This window comes from Oncorhynchus keta, chromosome 6 (assembly GCF_023373465.1).
Source record: "Oncorhynchus keta strain PuntledgeMale-10-30-2019 chromosome 6, Oket_V2, whole genome shotgun sequence".
Taxonomy (NCBI): Eukaryota; Metazoa; Chordata; class Actinopteri; order Salmoniformes; family Salmonidae; genus Oncorhynchus; species Oncorhynchus keta.
In genome coordinates this window covers 22874564-22894631 of record NC_068426.1, presented here as the reverse complement: position 1 = coordinate 22894631, position 20068 = coordinate 22874564, and the positions used below count along the sequence as shown (strand labels likewise).

General features: G+C 41.8%; 2 protein-coding genes across 3 annotated transcripts in view; one reads left to right on the top strand and one right to left on the bottom strand.

The window, feature by feature from the left end:
• Positions 1 to 2692: 2692 nt before the first annotated feature.
• Positions 2693 to 15395, bottom strand: LOC118385248 (general transcription factor 3C polypeptide 5-like). Of its 2 annotated transcripts, none has more exons than XM_035772231.2 (11): positions 15031 to 15395; positions 14538 to 14736; positions 13786 to 13984; positions 13306 to 13501; positions 11620 to 11724; positions 11008 to 11122; positions 10800 to 10880; positions 10600 to 10685; positions 10392 to 10474; positions 6793 to 6935; positions 2693 to 2969 (listed from the first exon to the last, which is right to left on the bottom strand). In XM_035772231.2, exons 1-11 carry the CDS (start codon positions 15250 to 15252, stop codon positions 2818 to 2820), a joined length of 1581 nt encoding a protein of 526 aa, XP_035628124.1. In that variant the 5' UTR covers positions 15253 to 15395; the 3' UTR covers positions 2693 to 2817. The 2 variants fall into 2 exon arrangements, with proteins under 2 accessions (XP_035628124.1, XP_035628125.1); XM_035772232.2 differs by having other exon boundaries at positions 6798 to 6935.
• A 387-nt stretch (positions 15396 to 15782) lies between these two features.
• Positions 15783 to 20068, top strand: part of LOC118385245 (hamartin-like) — a 39384-nt gene continuing 35098 nt past the window's right edge. Inside the window, exons 1-2 of the mRNA XM_035772224.2 lie at positions 15783 to 15921; positions 16157 to 16215. The gene's annotated coding sequence lies outside the window, so the exon portion shown is untranslated. The remainder of the gene's footprint in view (positions 15922 to 16156; positions 16216 to 20068) is intronic.

The following is a 20068-nucleotide window of genomic DNA, read 5'->3' as shown; positions in this document are numbered from 1 at the left end:
AATGGAAACAGGATGCACCAGAATAATTATGTAAATAAGGTATCTGTTTTTTATTTTTAATAAATGACCTAAAACTTGTAAAAAAATTTTTAAAAGTGTTCTATTTGTCATTATGGTATATTGTGTGTAGATTGATGAGGGGAAAATGTATGTAACCCATTTTAGAATAAGGCTGTAACGTAACAAAATGTGGCAAATATGGTCTGAAAACTTCCCGAATGCAATGTAAGGCTGGCTGCACAACCAATTTTCAAAAGTACTGCAAATTGAGAAATGTGTGACTAAACTGAATAAAAAGAAGAAACTATACGATGAAACAAACACAAATTATATAACGAATGATAGTAAAAAGCTTTGGAACATCTTTAATTAAATTTTGGGCATAAAGGCAAACTCCGTGCCATCATTCATTGAATCAGGTGGCTCATTTATGACAAAACCCACTGATATTTCCAACTACTTTAATGTTTTTTTCATTGTCAAGATTAGAAAAGTTAGGCATGACATGCCAGCAACAAAACGATGACACTATACATCCAAGTATATTTGACCAAATTATGAAAGACAAGCATTGCAATTTTCAATTCCATAAAAAGGAAGAGGTGAAAATATTATTGTTGTCTATCAACAATGACAAGCCACCTGGGTCTGACAATTTAAATGTAAAATTACTGAGGATAATAGTGGACAATATCTTCAATTTAAGCCTACTAGAAAGTGTGCCCTCAGGCCTGGAAGAAGCAAAGGTTATTACTCTACCTAAGAATAGTAAAGCCCCCTTTTACTTGCTCAAATTCCCAACCAATCAGCCTGTTATCAACCCTGAGCAAACTTTTGGAAATAATTGTGTTTGACCAGATACAATGCTATTTTACTGTAAACAAATTGACAACAGACTTTCAGCACGCTTGTAGGGAAGTACATTCAACAAGCACAGCACCTAAACAAATGACTGATGATTGGCTGAGAGAAATCGATGCAAAAAAATATTGTGGGGGCTGTTTTATTAGACTTCAGTGCGGCTTTTGACATTATCGATCATAGTCTACTATTGGAAAAAAAACGTATTTAGGATGAACTTATTTCTTGCCAGCCATTCTTTAACAAACTGCAGCTCTTTGTGAAATGTTACAGTCATTTCAGTTGCTGCAGTAGCTGACGTGTATAGTGTTGAGTCATCTACATACATAGCAATATTGGCTTTACTCAGTGGCATGTCGTTAGTAAAGATTGAAAAAAGTAAAGGGGCCTAGACAGATGCCCTGGGGAATTCCTAATTCTACCTGGATTATGTTGGGAGAGGCTTCTATTAAAGAACACCCTCTGTGTTCTCTTAGAAAGGTAACTCCTTATCCACAATATAGTGGGTCTACCGGATGACTCAACACTGTACACGTCAGCTACTACAGCAACTGAAATGACTGCAACGTTTAACAAAGAGCTGCAGTTAGTTTCAGAATGGGTGGCAAGGAATACGTTCATCCTAAATATTTAAAAAAAACTAAAAGCATTGTATATGGGACAAATTATTCACTAAACCCTAATCTCAACTAAATCTTGTAATGAATAATGTGGAAATTGAGCAAGTTGAGGTGACTAAACTGCTTGGAGTAACCCTGGATTGTAAACTGTTATTATCAAAACATATTGATACAATAGTAGTTAAGACGTGGAAAAGCCTGTCCATAATATAGCACTTGTCTGTTTTTTTACAACACTACCAACAAGGCACTACAGGCCCTAGTTTTGTTGCACCTTGACTACTGTTCAGTCATGTGGTCATGGTGCCACAAAGAGGGCTCAGAACAAGGTAGCATGACTGGTCCTTGGATGTACACAGAGAGCTAACAATAATAATATGCATGTCAATCTCTCCTGGCTCAAAGTGGAGGAGATTGACTTCATCACTACTTGTATTTGTGAGCGGTATTGACATGTTGAATGCACTAAGCTGCCTGTTTGAACTACTGGCACACTGTTCAGACACCCATGTATACCCCACAATAAATGCCTCCATAGGTCTTTTCATTGTCCCCAAGGCCAGAACAGACTATGGGAGGTGCACAGTGCTACATAGAGTCATGACTACATGAAACTCCCCCACATCAAATAACTCATGCAAGCAGTAGAATGATTTTAAAATAAAAATACACATTATGGAACAGTGGGGACTGTGAAGAGACAAACACAGGCACTTGCACACACGTCGATTTTGAGTCGTAGATCTGTGGTAGGAGTGGCCTAAGGGCACACAATGTGTTGTCAATGTATTGTAATGTTTTAAAAATTGTATAACTGACAATTTTGCTGGACCCCAGGAATCCATAATGAATACAAATCAGAGCTCATCTCGTTACTAAATATTTTGCAGCTCATGTAACTTAATCTATACAGTTTAGAGATTAGTTAGGTGTCAAGAGAATATGCAGACAGGCAGCAAAACAAATGGCATCCTGGGTGGATGGTGTACAGGTATGTGACCGTGGGTATGGGCAGCAGTATGCATGGTGACAGAGTTAGACACAGACACATGCTATTTTTGGAGGTGTGTTGAAAGTGTTTCTTGTCACTCTTTCCATTGGTTATTGTTATGTGTACAGCCAGAAACTCACCAACTGATAGCTTATTGATAACTGATACACTTCTGAATACATTTTTCCATTGTGGACAATAAGGAAGGAAAGATCACGCCTCAACTTAAACACATTTATTCACACTAATTTGCAAATACACAAAAATGTATGTTTGTATAGAGAACGAAGCAAGTTTGTACAATTCCAGTCCATTTCTCAGGGCAGGGATAGACCGTGTCCATCCTCACATATAATCCAGCATCTCTGTCTGCATCTCATTGTCACTCCCCTCTGAGGGATGAAACTCATCTTCCTCATTCTCCTCTTCATCATCCTCTCCACTTTCGGTGGTCTTTCGCCTGGTAATAGAACTCTCAGGCCCAGAAGAGTATGGAGCTGCAGAAAGCACAAATATACTGTATGATGCACTAAAAACATTCAATGTCCCCATAATTGATTCAAATCTTACAGCAACAAGATACACACAAACTCACTTATTTAATGGACAATTAATTTATGCACACATTATCTAACATGCTATGCTGAACAAAAATATAAAAAGCAACATGTAAAGTGTTGGACCCATGTTTCATGAGCTGAAATAAAAGATCCCAGAAATGTTCCATAACTTTTTGTACGTATTACTCTCAAATGCTGTGCACACATTTGTTTAAATCCCTGTTAACATTTCTCTATTGCCAAGTTAATCCATCTACCTGACAGGTGTGGAATGTCAAGAAGCAGATTAAACAGCACAATCATTACACAGGTGCACCTTGTGCTGGGGACAAAAGGCCACTCGGAAATGTGCTGTTTGTCACAACGCCACAGATGTCTCAAGTTGAAGGAGTATGAAATCTGCATGCTGACTGCAGGAATGTCCACCATAGCTGTTGCCAGAAATTGTAATATTAATTTCTCTACAATGTCATTTTAGAGAATTTGCAGTACGTCCATCTGGCCTCACAACAGCAGACCACATGTATGGCATCAAGTGGGCGAGTATTTTGCTGATGTCCACATTGTGAACAGAGTGCCCCATTGTGGCGGTGAAGTAATGGTATGGGCTTGGCCTAAGCTACGGACAATGAACACAACTGCATTTTAGCAATGGCAATTTGAATACACAGCAACCATAACGAGATCCTGAAGCCCATTATCGTGCCACTTATCCGCCGCCATCACTGCGTGTTTCAGCATAATGCACAGACCCATGTCGCAAGGAACTGTACACAATTCCTGGAAGCTGAAAATGTCCCAGTTCTTCCGTGACCTGCATACTCAGACATGTTACCCATTGAGCATGTTTGAGACGTGTCAGACAGCGTGTTCCAGTTCCCGTCAATATCCAGCAACTTCGTACAGCCATTGAAGAGGAGTGGGACAACATGGTACAGGCAACAATCAACAGCCTGATCAACTCTATGCAAAGGAGATGTGTCGTGCTGCATGAGGCAAATGGTGGTCACATCAGATACAGACTGGTTGTCTGATCCATGCCCCTAAGGTATCTATGACCAACAGATGCACACAAATTTAGCAAAAATAGAAACGTCATCCCACTGTCAACTGCGTTTATTTTCAGCAAACTTAACATGTGTAAATATTTGTATGAACATAAGACTCAACAACTTTTTTTTATTTAAACTTTATTTAACCAGGTAGGCTAGTTGAGAACAAGTTATCATTTACAACTGTGACCTGGCCAAGATAAAGCAATGCAACACAAACAACAGAGTTACACAGGAAACAAACAAACAAAAAGTCAATAATACAGTAGAAAAAGTCTATATAGGTAGGATAACAGAGGTAAGGCAATAAATAGGCCGTAGTGGCGAAATAATTATAATACAGCAATTAAACACTGGAGTGATAGATGTGCAGAAGATGTGTGTACAAGTAGAGATACTGGGGTGCAAAGGAGCAAAAATAAATCAAATAGATAACAGTATGGGGATGGGGTAGTTGGATGGGCTATTTACAGATAGGCTATGTACAGGTGCAGTGAGCTAATACAAATGGAATAATGTGTCCCTGAACAAAGGGGGGTCAAAAGTAAGTCAGTATCTGGTGTGGCCACCAGCTGCATTAAGTACTGCAGTGCATCTACTCCTCATGGACTGCACCAGATTTGCCAGTTCTTGCTGTGAGATGTTACCCCACTCTTCCACCAAGGCACCTGCAAGTTCCCGGACATTTCTGGGGGGAATGGTCCTAGCCCTCACCCTCCAATCCAACAGGTCACAGCCGTGCTCAATGGGATTAAGATCCGAGCTCTTTGCTGGCCATGGCAGAACACTGATATTCATGTCTTGCAGGAAATCACGCACAGAACGAGCAGTATGGCTGGTGGCATTGTCATGCTGGAGGGTCATGGCAGGATGAGCCTGCAGGAAGGGTACCACATGAGGGCAGAGGATGTCATCCCTGTAACGTACAGCGTTGAGATTGCCTGCAAAGACAACAAACTCAGTCCGATGATGCTGTGACACACCGCCTCAGACCATGACGGACCCTCCACCTCCAAATTGATCCCGCTCCAGAGTACAGGCCTCATATCATTCTTTCGACGATAAACGCGAATTTGATCATCACCCCTGGTGAAACAAAACCGTGACTCATCAGTCAAGAGCACTTTTTGCCAGTCCTGTCTGGTCCAGCGACGGTGTGGTTTTGACCATAGGTGACGTTGTTGCCGGTGAGGACCTGCCTCACCAGACAACAAGCCTACAAGCCCTCAGTACAGCCTCTCCCAGTCTAGTGCGGACAGTCTGAGCACTGATGGAGAGGGATTGTGCGTTCCTGGTGTAACTCGGGCAGTTGTTGTTGCCATCCTGTACCTGTCCCGCAGGTGTGAAGTTCAGATGTACCAATCCTGTGCAGGTGTTGTTACACGTGGTCTGCCACTGCGAGGACGATCAGCTGTCCATTATGTAGCGCTGTCTTAGGCAAGTCACAGGACGGACATTGCAATTTATTGCTCTGGCCACATCTGTAGTCCTCATGCCTCCTTGCAGCATGCCTAAGGCACGTTCACGCAGATGAGCAGGGACCCTGGGCATCTTTCTTTTGATGTTTTTCCAGAGTCAGTAGAAAGGTCTCTTTAATGTCCTAAGTTTTCATAACTGTGACCTTAATTGCCTACCGTCTGTAAACTGTTAGTATCTTAATGACCGTTCCACAGATGCATGTTCATTAATTGTTTCATCGAACAAGCATGGGAAACAGTGCTTAAACCCTTTACAATGAAGATCTGTGAAGTTATTTGGATTTTTACGAATTATCTTTCAAAGACAGGGCCCTGAAAAATGGATGGTTCTTTTTTTGATGAGTTTATGTATTCCCAGTTAGGTGAAATCCATCGATTAGAGTCTAATGAATGTATTTCAATTGACTGATTTGAAACTGTTTGAAGTTGCCCGTTGCGTTTATATTATATTTTTCTTCAGTATAGATGCACCCATTGTTTCCACACTTGCACACCGGCAGTGGGGAAGTAACCAAAACCTCAGACAGACAGACTGTTGTGTCCAGAGCTAGTGGAAAGTATTCTCATGGTGACTGGGCCTACAGCATGGTTAATCTTGGACCACACTAGTTCACTTTACATCAGGGATATCGGAAGTAGGGTTGCTGAAGGCCTATAACCTCTCACATGAAGCATAATATAATTTTAACTCCTGCTGAATTATGCATTTCTTGCAGTAAATTCATAAACCATATGTCAATTTTGTCTCGGGAACAGGAGTGTAGAAATGCCATCTTTTTCAGCAATATAAAAGCTGACAGTATGCCAACCAACCACATAAAATATGCATCCAAGAAGAACTGCAATATTACCAGAAACAAGTTGGATCATTTTCCCAGCCTTTCATCTCCTTAAAACCAGTCAAACAGGTTCTTTGGACATTTCGAATAACAAAATTGCCTACCAAATGTTGGAAATTATATGTAAAAAGTATAGCCATAGCAACTATTTTTTCATGCACAACATCTGAACATTAATAAAAAGCAGCTTGACCGGTGGGAAGGACTGTAGTCATCACATGTTGTGTTAAGTAACAGTTCTATCCCTGACCAGGGGGTTCTCCTTCAACTCTTATGAAAGAACTGCAATTCAACACACACACTCAAAACCCCCTAAACACCATGAAGTCAAACTCTGCCAGGTCCATCATAGGTGAATGCTGCACCAGTGTTAGAGAGAGAGAGGTCTCACCTGACCTCTTGGCACGGATAACCTGCTTGATCATGGAGGACATGATATCTCGGAGGTCATCAGAGGTGTGGGACAGACACCAGCCATCCCTCTCGTCACACTCCTCCTCCTGGCCATCGTTCCGACTGATCACGTTCCTTATGCTGAGCCAGGAGCAGGGTCAAAACATTAGACAAACAGACAACATGCAGAGACCTTTGCCACTGCAATTCCAAAGGAGATTGGTCCAAATATACAGTGCATTCAGAATGTATTCTCACCCCTTGACTTTTTCCACATTTTGTTGCTACAGCTGGAATTTAAAATGGATTAAACTTAAGATGTTTTTTTGTCACTGGCCTACACACCAAAACCCATAATGTCAAAGTGGAACTATGTTTTTCAAAATGTTTACAAACGAAAAGTTGAAATGTCTCGGGTCAATAAGTATTCAACCCCTTTTGTTATGGCAAGCCTAAATAAGTTCAGGAGTAAACATTTGTTTAACAAGTCACATAAGTAGCATGGACTCACTGTGTGCAGTAATAGTGTTCAACATGACTACCTCATCTCTGTACCCCCCACACTCCCGAGTGGCGCAGCGGTCTAAGGCACTGCATCTTAGTGCAGAGGTTTCACTACAGACCCTGGTTCGATTCCAGGCTGTATCACAACTGGCCGTGATTGGGAGTCCCATAGGGGGACACACAATTGGCCCAGCGTCATCCGGGTTAAGGTTTGGCCGGGGTAGGCCGTCATTGTAAATAAAAATGTGTTCTTAACTGACTTGCCTAGTTAAATAAAGGTTAAATAAATAAAAAAACACAGATAATTGTAAGGTCCCTCAGTCGAGCACTAAATCTCAAACAGATTCAACCACATCAGGGAGGTTTTCCAAAGCCTCTCAAGGAAGGGCACCTATTGGTAGATGGGTAAAAACAAAAAAAGCAGACAATGAATATCCTTTTGAGCATGGTGGAGTTATGAATTACACTTTTGATGGTGTATCAAAACACCCAGTCACTACAAGGATACAGGCTTTGTTCCTAACTCAGTTGCCAGAGGGGAAGGACTGCCCGTTCCATGATCTCGCCATCACGGTTGACAACTCCATTGTGTCCTCCTCCCAGAGCGCTAAGAACCTTGGCGTGATCCTGGACAACACCCTGTCGTTCTCAACTAACATCAAGGCGGTGGCCCGTTCCTGTAGGTTCATGCTCTACAACATCCGCAGAGTACGACCCTGCCTCACACAGGAAGCGGCGCAGGTCCTAATCCAGGCACTTGTCATCTCCCGTCTGGATTACTGCAACTCGCTGTTGGCTGGGCTCCCTGCCTGTGCCATTAAACCCCTACAACTCATCCAGAACGCTGCAGCCCGTCTGGTGTTCAACCTTCCCAAGTTCTCTCACGTCACCCCGCTCCTCCGCTCTCTCCACTGGCTTCCAGTTGAAGCTCGCATCCGCTACAAGACCATGGTGCTTGCCTACGGAGCTGTGAGGGGAACGGCACCTCAGTACCTCCAGGCTCTGATCAGGCCCTACACCCAAACAAGGGCACTGCGTTCATCCACCTCTGGCCTGCTTGCCTCCCTACCACTGAGGAAGTACAGTTCCCGCTCAGCCCAGTCAAAACTGTTCGCTGCTCTGGCTCCCCAATGGTGGAACACACTCCCTCACGACGCCAGGACAGCGGAGTCAATCACCACCTTCCGGAGACACCTGAAACCCCACCTCTTTAAGGAATACCTAGGATAGGATAAAGTAATCCTTCTCCCCCCCCCCTTAAAAGATTTAGATGCACTATTGTAAAGTGGCTGTTCCACTGGATGTCATAAGGTGAATGCACCAATTTGTAAGTCGCTCTGGATAAGAGCGTCTGCTAAATGACTTAAATGTAATGTATGTAAATGGAAGGAAACCGCTTAGGGATTTGACCATGTGACCAATGGTGACTTTAAAACAGTTACAGGGTTTAATGGCTGTGTTCCGGGAAAACTGAAGATGGATCAACATTGTTGTTACTCTACAATTCTAACCTAATTGACAGAGTGAAAAGGAGGAGGCGTGTACAGAACAAAATCAAATTAAAATCAAACCTTGCATCTTGTTTGCAACGTGGCACTAAAGTAATACTGCAAAATAATTAACTTTTTGTTCTGAATACAAAGTGTTATGTTTGGGACAAATCCAATACATTACAGAGTACCACTCTCCATATTTTCAAGTATAGTGGCTGTTGCATCATGTTGTGGGTATTCTTGTAATTGTTAAGGACTGGGGAGTTATTCCTGGAAAAAGAATGGAGCTAAGCACAGGCAAATACCCAGAGGAAACCCTGCTTCAGTCTGCTTAACCAACAGTCACTGGGAGATGAAATCACCTTTCAACAGGGCAATAACCTAAAACACAACGCCAAATCTACACTGGAGTTGCTTCCCAAGAAGAATGTGAACGGTGTGGCCGAGTTACAGTTTTTACTTAAATTTACTTGAAAATCTATGACAACACCTGAAAATGTTTATCTAGCAATGACCAACAACCAATTTGACAGAGCTTGAAGAATTTTGAAAACAATAAAATGGGGAAATGTTGCACAATCCAGGTGTGGAAAGCACTTAGAGACTTACCCAGAAAGACGCACAGCTGTAATCAATGCCAAAGAAGCTTCTACAAAGTACAAACCCAGGATTGTGAATACTTATGTAAATGAGATATTTCTGTATTTAATTTGTTTTATTATGACTGTCATTATGGGGTATTGTGTGTACATGGGTGAGACAAATAATACATTTAATTCATTTTGAATTCAGGCTGTAAAACAACTAAATGTGGAATAATTCAAGGGGTCTGATTACTTTCTGAAGGCACTGTAGTTATGTTTAGACTGTATTATTAAATACATCCATAGAAAGGATGTTTGGCATACCTTAGAATAATTAATAAAGTTAGGCAATTTTTCACATTTTGGCCTTACACACACACGCACCTTATTTTAGACACTACAACAATGACTCTATATATGCTAAAAAGCCATTCTTGGTGTCATTTGAAACCTTACCGTGTGCTCAAACCCATTTAATTATTGAAATTATAGGCCATTCACAGCCCTCCTTTAGGATTGCATATTTAGTAAGTCACCATCAGAAGGAGTTCCTTTGAATCCATTTTCCCATTCAATATATTGGTGTTGCTCATAAAATGTATCATAACTTCAAAAGTAGCAGAGAACCAACTCTGGAAATGTTATGAACTTGTAGAGTAAATTGTTGAAAACAATATGCCAAATAATGAACATCAAAAAGGGTACTTAGGTTTATGTTTTTAAAGAACCATAAACGAAAGTACAGAAATGGTATTCTTAATCGCAACACTAGTAATATTTCAGAGCACACCGTACTGTTTCAAATGACACCAAGTCTGGCTTTGTAGCATCTACTGACTCATTGTTGTAGTGTCTTAAAGAAGACTTGGTAAGGCTAAAATGTTAAACATAATTATTCTGGATACAGATTGTTTTTGAAGGTATGCCAAACATCCATTTTATTTCAGGAAGATCGAAAACAAATATATTTGGGCCAATCTCTAATGGAATCGCCCGTATACCATGTTAGATTTTACCTCTCCACATCCAGATCACAGAGCTGGTAGAACATCTGCCTGTGGGGGGGCAGGGTCCCATCTCGGAATATGTATGAGGAATCCTGGACAAACAAGAGACAGGGAAAAAGGAGGTTGGTATCTGAGGTCTTATTACTGTGACATTCTTGTAAGTACAGTATAATATTTATAGAGTAGGTAAGCTATGGGGAAGTCTATAGTATCTTACCTTGAGCTGGTATCTGGTTATATTTGCACTACGTCCACCAGCAGGGCCCTCAGGAGGTAAATCTGTCACATTAGCAGCCTGGGGCACTGAACAACAAAGAGGGACATTAGTGAGACAATCCTCACTAATACACACGGACACACACACACACGCAAGCACAGACCCAGTCACACACACCAGACATATGCCCAGTTACCCACCTGCTTTGTTAAGTGTGATTGGCAGGGTATAGTTGAAAGTGCTCCTCTTGGCCTTCACTGGCATGTCATTTATAGTATATCCTAAAGACAGTCACAGGGGGGTGAAACACAGTCTCATAAAACAACGCATGATTAGCAAAGGCTGTGGAATTAAATTGTCCCTCCAGATTAGATTGAACCAAACCTCCACCCTGCCCCCACTCCTCACCGTGCTTGGTACTGCAGCGGATCCTGAAATCCAGCACCTGGTATTTCTTGGCCTCTGGTGTCTTGCAAGGGTCGTAGCCAAATCTCACCCAGAGGCTCCTCCAGGGGCCTGTCACCTAGAGGATACACATATCAGATTTCAATAGAATTTGTATGGCAAATAAGAACAATGGGCTGTTCTGTTGACTCACTCAATGATTTATTGCGAGGACTCGTTCTGTTTTTCCCACTACACTTTTATTTAATATTCTATTGACCAAATAGATTCATGTTTGCATCTTCTTTCTCTCTTGCCACCATCCACTTCTACTTCTCTCAAGAGGTTCATTTCAAGTCAAGTGAATTGAAAAGGACATGGCATGTAAATAGAGAGATGCCCTGTTTCCCTTTATTGACCCCCTGCTGGTCTGGGTCTGCTCACCATATAGATTAGTTAGGTGTCAGAGAATATGCAGACAGCCAAACAATTGGCATCCTGATGAATGGTATACAGGTGCGTGACCTTGAGCTTGGGCTGTAGTATCCATGGTGACAGTTCGATAGCAGACATATACTATTTTTTGTAGAAATGTTTTCTATCGCTTTTTCCATTGGCTGGTCTAGGTCTCCTCACCATATAGTAGGCCATGATAGGGAGCAGCAGCTTCAGTTTATCAGGGTGGAGGTCCAGGTTGGCCTTGACTGCGTACCCGGACCAGATGGGCCGGCTCTCAAACATCTACACACAGTGTGGTTTGGGAAAAGTTAACACAGGTGAGATATCAAAGCAATAGACTAAACATTTCTGTTATGTACAATTTCAATAGAAAAATAAATATTTTATATAAGGAATATCCTTTATACATGGTGATGTAAACATTTTTTTTTAAATAAATAGGTGGACAGGTAATGCCAGTGATGTAGTTGTAAAAATAAGCGGGTAAACTCTGATCACCGGTCGCGGTGAAAAAAGTAACTCTCCCTATACTTTCAATGTACAGTACCAGTCAAAAGTTGACACACCTACTCATTCAAGGGTTTCTTTATTTTTTGTATTTTCTACATTGTAGAATAGTGAAGCATCAAAACTACACATGCGGAGACCATCCGTTCACCTACTCTGCGTCTCACAGAGACATGATGGTTTCAACCAAAAATCAGACCAAAGGACAGATTTCCACTGGTCTAATGACCATTGCTCTTATTACCTGGCCCAAGCAAGTCTCTTCTTATTGGTGTCCTTTAGCAGTGGTTTCTTTGCAGCAATTAGACCACAAAGGCCTGATTCACGCAGTCTCCTCTGAACAGTTAATATTGTGTCTGTTACTTGAACTCTATGAAGCATTTACTTGGGCTGAAATTTCAGAGGCTGGTAACTTTAACGAACTTATCCTCTACAGCAGAGGTAACTCTGGGTCTTCCTTTCCTGTGGCGGTCCTCATGAAAGCCAGTTTCATCATAGTGCTTGATGGTGTTTGCGACTGCACTTGAAGTGACTCAATGTTCTTGATGATGGACTGTTATTTCTCTTTGCTTATTTGAGCTGTTCTTGCCATAATATGGACATGGTCTTTTACCAAATAGGTCTATCTTCTGTAGACCAACCCTTCCTTGTCACAACACAACTAATTGGCTCAAACACATTAAGGAAAGAAAATGCACAAATGAACATAAGGCACACCGGTTAATTGAAATGCATTCCAGGTGAATACCTCATGAAGCTGGTTGAGAGATGCAAAGCTGTCATCAAGGCAACAGGAGGCTACTTTGAAGAATCTCAAACATAAAATGCATTTGTTTAACACTTTTTTGGATACTACATGATTCCATATGTGTTATTAGGGGCGGCAGGGTAGCCTAGTTGTTAAGAGCGTTGGACTAGTAACCTGAAGGTTGCAAGTTCAAACCCCCGAGCTGACAAGGTACAAATCTGTTGTTCTGCCCCTGAACAGGCAGTTAACCCACTGTTCCTAGGCCATCATTGAAAATAAGAATGTGTTCTTAACTGACAAATAAAACTGGGTTAACTGTGTTCACCCTCCACTAGCACACTGGGTATTGCATCTAAATCAAAGAGACCAAATACAAACTACCCTACAGACTAATAACACTTAAGTAAACACTTCAGTCTTGAAATAGCAGTAGAATAAAAAAAACAAAGGCTCAAACTGAAAAAAAAGCTATGTTCCTATGCATATGTGATTAACATAATAAAAAATAGTTTCAAACATGAAAACATGCCCCCCTGGCTTTTGACTTCATGCAGTCTTCACAATGGCTTGTGAATAAACCTCAGTAGCCCAATGTAAAGTATACTAACCTCCTTCAGTTGTTCCTCTGCCTTTATGTCACTGGGGTGAACACACACTCTCTTCCAGTTGACCTTGGCAGCCTCCAGGGGCTCCGTGGGGATGTTCTGGTCGTTAAAAGTGAGGAAGATGGCATTATGAGGCCGACGGGCTCGACTCAAACCAATCAGATTATCCCTGGAGACTGTTGGGGGACAATGGCCTTCTCTGCACGGGAGACACAAGACCACAATGGTTTAGCTAATAACCCCTACGGGTTGGCCAATGGTCAAATCTATTAGCACATGCATCTTTATAACTAAATAAGGGGCTTCCTGTCTTGCTCCTGTTGTGGAACACACCATTTTGTAAAGTTCTTGTTGGGAATTCTTATGCATAATTGCTGACACACATGTTGACTTCCATTGGCATATTTGTTTCTGAGCTGAACACACTACCTCTGATGAGGGTGAAACTGTGTAGTGTAACACTGCTCCAATGCCCCTGCTTACTTGTGTTGGATTTCAGGTCGGTAGTTATAGTCCACAGCACTGTCCAGGCGAGAGAAGATGGGTGGAGGAAGGAAGAGGGGCACAGGCTGCTCAAAGAACTCATTATTCTCTGGTTTACGCAAGATGATCTTATCGTAGAGGGATGTGTGTGAGCCGTCCTTTGCTGAATGCACCGCGAGATACTGGAAGTCTGCCATCCCTGCAACAATTCACAATATACACTGAGTGTACAAAACATTAAGAAAAACATTGCTTCCAATGCTTCCCACAGTTGTGTCAAGTTGGCCCGAAATCCTTTGGGTGGTGGACCATTCTCGATACACACAGGAAGCTGTTGAGAGTGAAAAACCCAGCAGTGTTGCAGTTCTTGACACAAACCAGTGCACCTGGCACCTACGACCATAGTTCAAGGGCACTAAAATATTTTGTCTTGCACCTTCAACCTCAATTGAGACGTACAATCCGTATCAAGGCTTAAAAACCCTCCTCTTCATCTACACTCACTGAAGTGGATTTAACAAGTGACATCAGTAAGGGATCATAGCTTTAGCCTGGATTCACCTGGTCAGTCTGCCATGGAAAGAGCAGGTGTTCTTAATGTTTTGTACACTTAGTGTACAACTTACATCAACAAATACACAATTAAGAGTAATAACAGCACAGAGCAGAGGAGGGAGGCAATGGGAAGGAATCATAAAGCGATATAAAAAGGGTCACAGACACTCAAGTGTTTGAAGTTTAAGAAGTTGAACCTTGGAATTTGTATGTTGTCCCAATGACACCCAGGATGTCCATGCTGATTTGGGTTTCCTTGGGGTTTCCTTTACGCACCCTCCTTTTCATGCGCAGCAGCAGGTTGGTGGAGGGGTAACGGTTTCCACAGACAGGGTGACAGAACGGGTCCTGGGGACGAAAGCGAAGTTCCAACCGTCTGCTGGGGTCAGCATAGGTCTGTGGAGAAGCACTTCCTTTTTAGTTCATCATCATCATTATGAACAACACAAATAGTGGTGGTGATTATGGGAACAACATGTGAGCAGGTATGTGTGTCTGAAATAGCTAACACCGGTTACCTACAGTAAACTAATATGGCGTGAATTATTAAATCTCTCATTGAAATATGTCGCTAGCTATATACACACACACATATACATACATGCATATATATGCATAAACATTGCAAGTTAGTGACAAGTCGCGCATGCGCTGATCGGCGTGTGTAGCTAGCTAGAATTGCTTGCTCACCTTGGACATCCCTTGTATACCCCCAATACTTTCCAGCATCTTGTCCACATTGGAGATAATACCTGGATATTCCACACAGACGAGTTTATTGTCCTCTGATAGGGAAAGAGTCGACGAACTCTCAGGCACAACACTGGCAGTGAACGTCTCATCACTTGTGCTGCCGGAGCCAGTTATCTCTTTCATTGTAAAATTCAAATCGTCCAACCCCGATGCTGCCATCTCACCTTTGGATAAATAACTGTCACAGTTTGAGTTGATTGCGTTATTTGAATGCCTTTAAGTTGACTAATTAGTTAAACCTTTTAAAGATTGAAGTGTGGTTTTCTGATTCGTAAAAAGCTCAAACATTTCGACCAATAAATCCCTACGGGTGGAAACAATTGGACGTGTTTATAGTTCCGACCAGAGAGAATGATTAGACTTGGCGAATATCGGCTATGGAAGAAGCATGTTTGATGTCAGTTCCAATATTTAGTTTATCCCTATAAACCTCTTAGGCTATATTCAGCCAGGTCTAATAATTCTCACTATGGTCAGTATTATGCGTGATCCTTGGAACAGCCCAAGTACCCTGATTAGCACAGACCCTCAAACTAGATCTGAAGTCTAAGCAATTTCAAGCCAGGAGGGGGCAGGAGAGAGACAGACTAGTGTAACGATTGTCAGTCTGTACTGCAAGAAAAAAAGGTTAAGGTCAGGTTTTGGTTTAAGCATCAGGTGTGTCCTTGTGGTCTCTCTCGTGCTGCTAACTTTCCTTCACCTACCAACTTCCCCATACTGGGCTTAAACCAGTGATCCTCTACTTGACATTCCAACAGGTTGAACCACCTGAAAGCTATCAACTGGATGGCTCCATCCAGGACATTTCAAGCTAACGTTAGCTGTGGAGTGAGTTTATGGCACGTTCTTAATTGTGTTACATTAGCTACAAGTCGAACGGACATTTCCACCACTTTATAAACAGTTATTATGCTTTTAATATATATGCGCTAAAGACTTCATAGACATTTTGATGTTTTATCGCTTTTGTTAGTCATACTGCACGATTCCTCGGACACAAGATGGCGATATCTTACGAGCTCCAACCCAACTGTGCCATTAAGTGACTTTTTTTCGTGTTTAGGTGGGCCATCTGGTACTCACTTCCGGTGTGCTCCCACGCAAGTCGAGTGCTGTACTTTGGTAAGAAGACAAATAAGGTTCCGTTTGCAACACTGATGTAAAAATGGTACCCACAAGTTAATTTGTCTCTGAGGAAGTAGATAAAGGGCCTCACTGTCAAAATCCTGAAATGTCCCTTTAATGTATACTTCGGTCTTACACATAAAATGGAAATGTTTGGATATTGTCTCCGATTGATAAAGCGACTTGTAATTTTCCTCACCCCATTGATACATTTTCTCTTGCCAACTTGAAATGCTATATCAGTTGTATCACAATTTTAAAAGTTTACTTTACGCTAAACTCCAATTTGGGATCCTGCCCCCAGAGTTTCCTTGTTATTTAGAAAAGGAGTGATCTGGTCTTGCTGTTAGAAACTTTGAAACAGTGGTTTGTGCATTTGTTTCATGTCCTCCTCCCTCAAGTGTGGTGTAATCTGTATAATCTCATAACATCCTCCATCAGAAAGCGAGAATCTGATTCTACGGAGGAGAAGTAATATTAGATCAGCAAAGCAAGTTGTGTTAAAATATGTTGGAAAGTGATAGACATTTCTGTTTACTTTTTTAAAATCCGACTTCTGTGCCTTAAGGGCAATATAATCTAATATGATGTGACTCAAGATAAACAGTATATGTTTTCCATTGGCTTCTTGTTTTTTTTGTAGGCTTGATGATGGCTGGTGTCCTTCTGATAGATAGTCAAGTCGTGAAATTTTTGTTTTGACATCCTGTTTCGGTTTTACCACTTCAGATTCATTCCAACACAGTCACAGTGTATATTACAAATAACTATATTTCACTCCATCCCCTGAAATTGAGATTTTGGTGTGTAACAGCTGTTTGAATAAGAACCCTAGTGCCATGCTTTTCTAGAGTAAAGCCAGATAAGGCATTTGTGCTTCCTGCGTCAGGACGTTTTATGAAGTTCTGTGCTTTGCGGGAGATGAGATGGTAGAAGAGGTCATGCTGGGAGAAACAATTTGTCATGTGGTGTGGTGGAGCCGGGGTGGCACACGGAGTGGGATCTAGCACCTCTGTTGTCTTATTGGTCCGTGCTCCTGTGTCTCCCAGATTACGGCTGTGTTGGGTGCTATCTCTGTGGAGGGACTGCACTCCTCCCTGTCGAGCCGCTGGCATGTTTCCGACCGTTACAGTGTGGGGCAGCCATGATAAGACTATCACACACCCACCATTGCCCAGCAAGGCCTGCTGCATAGCCCCAGATTTCACCCTCTCTCTTTCCACCTCTTTCTCTATCTCTTTTAAATTTTCACTCTTTCCTTGTTGACCCTGCTCAGTCCTCACTCCTTTTTCATCTTCTCTCTCTCAATGCATCATGTGCAGTCAGAAGCCCATGCCTTGCAGCTGATTGTGTGGTGGTTGGAAAGGTTAAAGCCATTTTTGGATGATGAACTGCCTCAGAGCTGCAGCGAAGATGGCTGCTGCCATTATTGTCATTCTGATCCACTGCACTCTTCCCCCTGATAACTGTCATTCAAATGATATCACCAGGCTGCCACTCTCATGTGATCAGAGACCTACTTTCTGTGTCTAGGCAAATTGAAGAAAGCTGCCTCAGTTTGGCTTCTTCTTTAGTTCACTAGCACAATAGCATTGAGAGTCAAGGCTAAACATAAACATAAAAGTCAAATAAATTTAGCAAAAGGATGATATGAATGTTGTATTAGCAAAAGTAGATCAAATCAAGCTTCATGCGTCTTCAATGTTTTACCTCTTCAGCTTTCCCAGCTGGGTTCTGGAGAAGAGCATGACTTGACCTTAATTTGATGCTTTACACAAACAAATAATCCACTCCCTGGATTTAAATAATGATTGCCTTTTATCTTCTCTTCTTTGGTAATCTGCGTGTGTTAGACTTGGCCTGGTCACTCCTCTCCTTCTCTGTCTCTTCTCTATCTCATATCATCCAGTACCTGGCTCTGAGGTCATAAACATGGATGATAGGGTTCTTTGTCCTTCAGTTGATTTGGAGTGGGGCAGTTCATGTAGCTAGGGATGTGTAACTTTTAAAAAATATATATATTGTCAATTCATACTTTCCATGGACTTTCTATGTCAAGCATTGCTAACTGTAAATATAATACTATATGACTGTACAACGATGTTATGGCTTCCATTGCTTGAAACAGAGTAAATACTCAGTGTATGCCAATTAAAGTAGTACATAAAATAGTACATATTTTTTTAAGATAGAGCAGCCCATGGGAGATATCCGTTCTTCAACATGTCTGCCCTAGCTTTTAGCCTCGGGCTGGCACACCTTTCCACCTTCCAACCCTTTACCAGGGCACAGACCAGGGATATTTTGCATACTCATTTGCAAGACAAATTTAATTTGTGTGTGTGTGTGTGTGTGTGTGTGTGTGTGTGTGTGGTTAGGTTAAGAGTGTGTGCAGATGTGTGCCATGATTTTCTTGTGTTTTACAGGGTCTTGGCTGGGTGGAACAGATTTGGAGTTTTTTTCTTGTTTTCTGTGAATGTGTTTGTCAGTGTTAAGTCGGTTTCTGGTATCTGATTCCTCCATAAGCTTGCTGGCAAGGCAGTAGGCATGGGCCGTTAGACAAATTAGTGCTGCACAATTGAAAAGAAAGCAGTTTGCTTTGTTGATTTCACCTTTTGTTTCATTATCTTTTCGTTAAAAAAAAAAAAAAAAATCAAACGAGGGGAAAATAATTTGTCTTGATTTAGCTTAAGTTCGTTGTTGAGCTGGAAGTGTTTTAAAGATGTTAATTTTAGCTTTACTTAGAGTGGGCAGTTTTACATTGCAGTTCCAGAGAAACGTACAGTTTAGTGATTTGAAGGATTAGGATGCCACTGTGCCCCAGGCCGGCACAGGAGATGCAAATGAAGAGGGGGAGGAGAGAGACAGAGAGAGAGCATAAAAGCATCCAATAATTAATATATGCTATTGAGACGTTACTCTATTGTGTTGTTTTAATTAAAACCCTGCGTTGTGTTGTACTAAATGATAAAAAGCACTCACACACACCTGTATGCGAATGTTGAAAAGGGAAGTTCAGCTCAGGTGTGTGTGGGTGGACCTGGTCCCCTAATTTTCCCAGTTTCCCCCCAGGCTACAGTCTGGGCTCCACCCCTCCAATGCAGGACCCATGTCCTGTTTGTTTAGGCCCGCTCGTCCTGCTCCTCTCTCTGCCATTGGCTGCCTGTACAGTATTTTGATTTGCTCTGTACCCTCACACCAGGATGCAACTATAACTGTTTCTCCTGAGCACAACGGACCCTGTTGCCTGGTTTATATAAACACTTATTTGCATGGCACCACAGATTTGTTTACCAACTGTACTAGACAGTGGACAGGCTGTATGTTTCATTCCGCACCTAGACACTGATTTCTGTAACAGACTCATACTGCTGCTGTGACCAGGTATGGGTGTTGTATTTTTCACCCACTGAAATTACTTTCCTGACAATTTCTCTGTGAGTGTTAATTTGGTGGTTGAAATCAGTTTTTTAGGCAAATCTGGAACCCTCCAAACAGGATTTCCCGGAACACCAGGGAATTTATTGAAAGTTCATGGAATTCTACTACCCTGCAGCATAAAGTGGGAATTGAATATATTTTTGTTAGAAATTAGCAAAGTTGTGGACAGTGGTAGGTCTAAAACCTCAAAACCTGATTTAACCCACAGTTGTACTTGGCCAGCTACGTATACAGTATTTGATGACAGATTTTTACTGAGAAATGGTCTGATTAGACTGTAACAGCTTAAATGGCCTAACTGGATTTGGTGTTTGAGGAAGGTGTTGTGTCTTCATGAGAAGTGCAATGTGTATGTCAAAGCAAACCTGTCAGAATGGATGGGTGTGGTACAGTATGGAGACAGGCTGTT

Bases quoted from the DNA above. Each gene is read 5' to 3' on its own strand.
- LOC118385248 (XM_035772231.2), bottom strand. From the start codon at position 15,252: ATGGCAGCATCGGGGTTGGACGATTTGAATTTTACAATGAAAGAGATA. The intron at 10,475-10,599 runs GTAAGATACTAT...TTGTTTGTCCAG, and splicing joins TAACCAGATACCAGCTCAAG to GATTCCTCATACATATTCCG. The intron at 6,936-10,391 runs GTAAAATCTAAC...CTCCTGGCTCAG, and splicing joins TGTGATCTGGATGTGGAGAG to CATAAGGAACGTGATCAGTC.